Source organism: Puntigrus tetrazona, unplaced genomic scaffold, assembly GCF_018831695.1.
Source record: "Puntigrus tetrazona isolate hp1 unplaced genomic scaffold, ASM1883169v1 S000000401, whole genome shotgun sequence".
NCBI lineage: Eukaryota > Metazoa > Chordata > Actinopteri > Cypriniformes > Cyprinidae > Puntigrus > Puntigrus tetrazona.
Window position 1 is genome coordinate 335,001 of NW_025048054.1, and position 7,500 is coordinate 342,500.

Consider the following 7,500-nt stretch of genomic DNA (forward strand, 5'->3'; position numbering starts at 1 on the left):
TATTAAACAATACAAGGTTACCGTAAAGTGCTATTGTAATCAATTCATAAATAAAATGAGCAAATTATAATCAATATATACAAGTTATACTGGCTAATTATATTTGGCGAAATATATGTTATAAATATGCTTTATATATATATATATATATATATATATATATATATATATATATATATATATATATATATATATATATATATATATTCATTATAATGTGCTGTCCTCCTTTGTTTTTGTAAAGAACGTTGAGGAGAATTGCACTCATGTGCAGATTTATAATTTGTTAAGGGGCATAACGAACATAATTACAGTGATCGCTGGCAGCAATTACCAAAGCACTGGAGGGAGAGTCACTTCTGTTTTTGCTTTGGTGGTGGAAAAAGTTATAAAGCAGTTGTGTATTCACACGTTTAACTAAGATTCACACGTTTCATACAAAACTAAACAAGAGGTATACGTTGTGCACAAGTGGCTAACTGATAATCCCTCGGCATTCGTTCGCATGTTTTCCGTTAATCATCAAATAAATTTTTTTTCAGTTCAGGTCCTACCGCCACGAGCAGTTGAGTTTCTTGACGCCGTGCAGGTAGACGTACGGGACGAAACAGGTGTAAGACGCTCCTATAAAATTGGTGAGTTTGACAGCCAGGATTGAGTTTCTGAAGCTGCTGTAGATGCGGAGAACGAGGTGAGTCAACCAGCAGACGATGAAGATGGTGGCGACCGCAACCACGCTTTTGGCCGCTCGGATCTGGTTGCTCGAAGACGGATTGGATCTGACCTGCTGGTTGGCGACGGTATTCCCGACTTTAGACTTTTTGTCCGCGTTTTCTTCCGTAGGTGGTGCATTTCTTCCTTTGGAGTGGTCCGTGATTCGTTTTTGACTCCGGAGCAGCGTCAAGACGATCTGCACGCTCGCATACGTGATCCCGACAAGCGGGACCACGTTGGCCAGAATCAGATACAGAGCATCGAAGGACTTCTTCTCCGCGGGCGTCGGGAAACGCTCTTCGCAGACTTCCAAAGTCTCGTTCCCATCGTGCTCCGCGATGAAAAAGTGGGGCACGCTGAACATCAACGCCACCATCCAGCTCCCGGCGAGCAACAGGACGACTAACCTCATGTTATCCATCTGCACCGGAGCTCCTCCGCGTCTGATGGAGCCCACCAGCTTCTGGTGCCAGTACATGCTGATGAACATGGTGGTGAAGATGCTGCTGGTCTCCGAGAGATCGGATGAGAACTGAAGCACGCCGCAGTAGTTTTTCCCCATGAACCAGCTGTTGAGAAACTGCGCCAGCGTGTCTGGAAGATCCACCAGGCAGTTTGTGATCAGATTGGACGCTGCCAGGTTAATGAAGAGGACGTCGTTGGGTCGCACTTGAGATCTAGATTTGGGAAGAGAACGCAAACCCAGCCAGAAGTTCCCCGTAATGCCGGTCAAGCAGAAAAACGCTCGGATTGATGATTCAATCCAGTCTTGGACCTCCATCTCGGAGTTGTTTTGCTCCTGAAGCTGGTTTGGGAAAGACTCTTCCTTGCATGCACAGATCCAGTTAAGTTTATAAGGTAGGATGACATCATGGTCACATGTCACTATAATCTCCTCCTACCATGCCGTGAACGAACCCAGAACTAATATTAGATGCACTTTAATCTACAAAATGCCTTGCATATATGCCAAATGTCTTGCCAAAGTCTTTGCATGTGTGTTTTAGTTCAGTATTATATTTGATCTGTGGCTCATTTATGGCTCGTACAGTATAATGAAAAAAAAAAACAACTACCTTTTATTTAGACCCAAGTAGAGCAAAAACAGTGGTCACTCTATATCTCCAATAACATTGTCTTAGTAGGATGGTATTCAAACGAACCAAACATATAATAATGCAAACAACGCTGATGGAGAGCTGAGGAAATAAAGGCTCCTCAGAAGATGTGAGATGTTTTGGAGGTTTGTGAAGATCATCGCTCCGCTGAGGAACAGCGAAAGTAAAGCTCCTCAAAAGATCGTGATGATCAGATTCTTCTAGAAAACGATTGATGGGGAATCAAGTAAAGACAGCAAGAGTTCATCTGGAGACATGACTGCAGTCATGATTTGACTCGTGGAGCTCGAGCTGAAGCTGGAGGTTTCTACGGCTAACTAAAAGAATAAAACACGCAGCAGATCGAGTGTGACAGCTTTATCGGCGACGTCTCGATCATCTCGACAACCTTCAAGCCTTTGTTTGTCAAACTACACAGTAGGCTGTACAGGGTTAACGCGGGTTGGTTAAGGTCCAGTGCTCTTCACCGTCTCGGCTGACGCAAGGTTTTTCGTGCTTATTATTTGACAGCAAAAATAACATGACAAGGATTGCACTCTTAAGCAGGTTTTTAATTCGTTGAGTGGAACAACACACATAATTGCACTGACGTCTGGCCGTAATTATCAAAGCACAGGAGAACAATCATATTCATCTTTTTTCCTTAGCTAGACCCCGAGATATCCTACACTTATATTTCGTATCTATATGTTTAAAGATATAAGACACCAATCACTGCCGAAGCCATATTGGTGCATTCAGCTGCGTGCACTAATGGGTTCCCAGGCTGCGCCGAGATTAATAGACCATCCGGTTCTTATCGCCGTGAGCAGTCGAGTCAAGTAGACGTACGGGACGAGACAGACCTAAGGTGCACCAATATAATTAAGGAGTTTGACAGCCAGGATTGAGTTTCTGAAGCTGCCGTAGATGCGGAGAACGAGGCGAGTCAACCAGCAGACGATGAAGATGGTGGCGACCGCAGCCACGCTCGGATCTGGTTCCTCGAGGATTTGGGAAAACTGAGTCGCGGCGCAATACTCTGTACTCGTGAGCTAGGATTTGCCGAAGTGCGCCATGGTTTCCGGCAGGTCCCCCAGACAGTTTGTGATCCGATTGGACACGGGCAGGTTTACGGAGAGAGCACAAACCCAGCCGGAGGTTCCCAGCGAAGCAGAAGAAAGCTCTCATCGACAATTCGATCCAGTCTTGAGCCTCCTTTTCATAGATGTGTTCTTCTTCGTTAATCTGGTCAGTAAGTCGTTTAAACGGTCCGGGTTGCCTAATTGCAGTACTGTACAGGTGTAATTAACATAGTTATTAACAAAACAGTATTTTGTGGATCTATAAACCTATAATCAAACACACATACTGCAAAAAGAGATATATGTCTACACAATATAAGGTAATAAGGGAATTAATTAGTGATATGATGTAAAATAATTCTTGTTTAGGTGTTACCATTTTTAGGTTAGCATTTTTTCAATGTGTTAATATATATATATATATATGTGTGTGTGTGTGTATATATATATATATATATATATATATATATAAAATACTGTGTATAGTATAGTGATTAATCGCATTTAAAATACTTCGTTTTGTCCTTTTTAATATCTATTATTTATATCACACATATATTTCTGAAAAATAAGTTTAAATATATTTATTTAGAATATAAATTATGACTATATATGTAAATTATTGTGAAATATATACTGTATATATGTTTATTTATTTATATGTAATAATTATACCCCGAACACACACATATATTATATAAATGAAAGCTTTTATTTTGTATGGGATTAATCACGATTAATTATTTGACAGCATTAATAATTATGTATTAACTTATTTACCAAAAGAAAATAAATATATATATATATATATATATATATATATATATATATATATATATATATATATATATATATATATATATATATATATATATAAATCTTTTTTTTTCTCTCACACTACCTTACTATGTTATTTCATAGGTTAATGTGACTATTATTGAAATTGTTATAGTAAAGTGTCTGATTGCATTAATTAGCTATTTTTGGTTGTTATTTTGTATTTAGGAGCTATTTTAAGCAATTTAAAATAGAGGAGCAATTACAAACCGGATTCCAAAAAGTTGGGACACTATACAAATCGTTAAAAACTGAATGCAAATATTTTATTCAAATTAAATCAAAATTTAAACTGAGAAAATGTACATTTTATTATTGATTTTTCATGAACAAATCCCAAAAAGTTGGGACAAGTAGCAATAAGAGGCTGGAAAAAGTAAATTTAAGCATAACGAGGAGCTGGAAGACCAATTAACACTAATTAGGTCAATTGGCAACATGATACGTTATAAGTTTTGGTGGTTGAAGGATCAAAGACTTTGCATAAACATATAAAACTTAATTCATGTGAAACCATACTGATGCAAGCACCACAAACAGGAATGCTAAAAGGAAATCACAGAATGGGCTCAGGAATAAGAAACCATTGTCAAACACAATCCACCGTGCCATCCGCCGTTGAGAAACTTGCTTTTTCTAAGCAAGATCCACAAGATCAGGCGTTTACACTGGGCCAGGGATCATTTAAAATGGAGTGTGGCGAAAAAGTCACGATGTTCTTTTTGAAATCTGGGAGAATCCGGATAAAGAGGACAAGGACAACCCAAGTTGTTATCAGCTCGGTTCATATGCATCTCTGATGGTATGGGGTTGCATGATATATGGGCATATGTCTGGATCATATATATTCAGGTTCTATATCCAGACATCATCTTTTTCAGGAAGACCCTGCATTTTTCAACAAGATAATGCCAGACCACATTCTGCATCAATCACAGCATCATGGCTGCGAGGAGAGGATCCGGTACTGAAATGACCAGTCTGCAGTCCAGATCTTTCACCTAGAGAGAACATTTGGCGATAAAGAGGAAGAGAAAGAAGGCCCAAGACGATTGAACAGTTAGAGGCCTGTATTAGACAAGAATGGGAGAGCATTCCTATTTCTAAACTTGAGAAACTGGTCTCCTCTGTCCCCAGACGTCTGTTGAGTGTTGTAAAAAATGAAGGCGATGCATGCGAAAATGTCCTTGTCCCAACTTTTTTTGGATTTGTTGCACCATGAAATTCTGAATCAACATATTTTTCCCTTAAAATGGTACATTTTCTCAGTTTAAACTTTTGTTCCGTGAGTTATGTTCTATTCTGAATAAAATATTAGAAGTTGGCACCTACACATCATTGCATTCAGTTTTTATTCGGTATAGTGTCCCAACTTTTTGGAATCCGGTTTGTAATTTCAGAGCCAACAATACGTTATAAGTTTTTGGTGGTTGAAGGATCGGTGATAGAGCAAGTGTAAACAACAAAATAAAAAACAAAACCCAAAAGAGACTTGCTTTTAGGATACTTTGTAAAAAATGTTTTGTCTAGAAATAAATTAAGGTAGCTTTATATATACAGAAAATATATATATATATATATATATATATATGTAGAGAGAGAGAGAGAGACAGAGAGAGACGGAATAAATGCACTGGCTGCGCTTCTACGCGGAATGCGTTTCCGTTTGGAAAAGCGGAAGTGGAGGGAGATTCGAAAAACAGCGGAATAAACAGACGCGGAATGCGTTTATTGAAGTCATGTCGTGATGGTAGAGTATAAAGACGCTTTAACGTCGGGTTCTGACTCTTCAGAGGTTTATTTCTCGGGTGTGTGTCGAGTGTGAGCTCGTGTTGTCATCCCGCGGCTAACGGTATCACCGAGCACGCTAGTAACTACTCCGCTGAGTTCAAATTCATGCTAGTTAGCATTCGTAAACGTTTCCAACGGAATAAACGATGTTTGTGATCATACTCAGCATTTAGCTGCTCGAAATACTTTATATTGTGTTGCTGATTTGATTTATCTGACCGCAGCTGCGGTTGAAATGCGAAAATAATAATAATAATAACAACAACAACGCAATTAATTGAAGTTATTTAGAGCAAATATAATTTTTGTATTCTAATCATTGATTTTGGTAACCATCAATAATAATGACGCAAATTATTATTTACAGTAAATATAACTGCATTTACTTCGTTTTGCTGTTAGGGTTAATAAATATAAATAATAATTATTATATATAATATTATATATAATTATAATATTATATGTGAATATGAATAATGCTACTAATGTAAGGTTATTCAGAGTACATTTTATAATTTATTTAAATTCTAAGCATTGTACTTTTTTTTTAAAGCTCTTTTTAACTCTTAAAAACTCATTGTCAGTTTATGGATTTAATTTGATACCTTATTTAAAATATATAAATTATTATTTATAATAATAATAATATATATCATTTATTGTGATTTATTATATATTTATTTGCCGTTATTGCTATTTTTGTTTTATTGTAATGCAATTAATTTAAGACTCAATTTCAACGCGTTAATATGTCATATTCAGTAATGAGTTTACTCACATAAATATATTTACTTGCAGTTGTGCCGATCATTTTATTTACACTGGAGAATTAAGAGAAGACGTTTAATCATTGCGGATTTTTTTTTGTTTCCTCCTTTTATTATTATTACACTTTTCTTTATTTATGTATGTTTTGGCCAGTCATGAAACTATATAAAAGGTAATTGTTTTCGATTCGATTCGATTTTTTATTTTATGGGTGTGAGAATGAATTTCGAAAGCAACACACGTCTGAATATGATTTAAAGGCAGCGTTGTGCCGCTAATAAAGCTGCTTCAATAGTTCTCATTTTATATCTCTCTTAATATGTTTGGTAGGCTGTAAACGCAGACGTGTTTTCACCGTCTCGATATCCCTGTTTTAGCCGGACGCTGTGGGATGCAGGCCGCCTGGACTCGCCGTCAGTGCCGAGGATGGAAGTGAAGTTGGAGGTTTTGTTGTCGTCCAGCATCAAGCGCAGGAAGCCGTGGCCCAGGTTCTGCTGGCTGGGCAGGGTGAGAGATCATCGTACGCTTACGAACGATCTTTCCGTCGTTTTCTCTCGATCACCGATACTCTTCCCGCTTCCAGGAGAAGGAGGCCGTGTTTCTGTTGGACGACAGCCGGATCAGCGAAATCCATCTGCTTTCGGGACGGACCAAAAAGAAGACCCCGAAACTCCAGCCGCTGTTGCAGAGGACGGCGACCATGTCCGCGTCTCCGAATGGTAAACCATGGCAGATCTGTGCCGAACCCGAAGCTCACGGGTGTGTTTGACGGCCGTGTTATTTGCAGGCGCGTGGCTGGTGGGTCTTCTGGTCTCCGGGGAACTTTTCCTGTGGAACAAAGACAAGGATTCGCTGAAGATGGTGTCCGCCGTTCCTGAGGTTCACCAGCTGCTTTCTTCCATCAAAGGTAAGAGTTTCGCCCCAAAGGTCCTTCAAGATGAGATTTTTTTTCGATTTGGAGAAAGGCGTCGCTTTCTCAGTAATGGAGGTGAATGGGTGCCGTCAGATTGAGAGCCAGGTAAAAGCATCATATTAATCCACAGCGCTCCGGTACATCAGTTATCTTCTAGAGAAAACCAAAACGGAGATGAATCCATCATTAAGATGTTTTTAAATGCCGAGCCGAGTCTGTAATCCATGATGACGCTTCGTCCAGTGAAAAACTCAAGACAAAACGGCTCTAAACTAATATGTGGCTGGATTTTGAT

At 38.7% G+C, this 7,500-nt stretch overlaps 2 protein-coding genes across 2 annotated transcripts in view; one reads left to right on the plus strand and one right to left on the minus strand.

Annotated features, from left to right (window-relative positions):
* Window positions 1-550: 550 nt before the first annotated feature.
* On the minus strand, window positions 551-1,495 carry LOC122333877 (rhodopsin). The gene has a single exon (XM_043231717.1). The coding sequence runs from the start codon at window positions 1,493-1,495 to the stop codon at window positions 551-553; it is 945 nt and encodes a 314-aa protein (XP_043087652.1).
* Window positions 1,496-6,669: 5,174 nt separating this feature from the next.
* Window positions 6,670-7,500, plus strand: part of cplane1 (ciliogenesis and planar polarity effector 1) — a 44,437-nt gene continuing 43,606 nt past the window's right edge. Inside the window, 3 exon segments of the mRNA XM_043231751.1 lie at window positions 6,670-6,799; window positions 6,876-7,011; window positions 7,080-7,199. Coding sequence (XP_043087686.1) covers window positions 6,719-6,799; window positions 6,876-7,011; window positions 7,080-7,199 — 337 coding nt within the window. The 5' untranslated portion in view covers window positions 6,670-6,718.

Excerpts from the sequence above, each read along its gene's own strand:
- LOC122333877 (XM_043231717.1), bottom strand. The coding sequence starts at position 1,495 with ATGGAGGTCCAAGACTGGATTGAATCATCAATCCGAGCGTTTTTCTGC.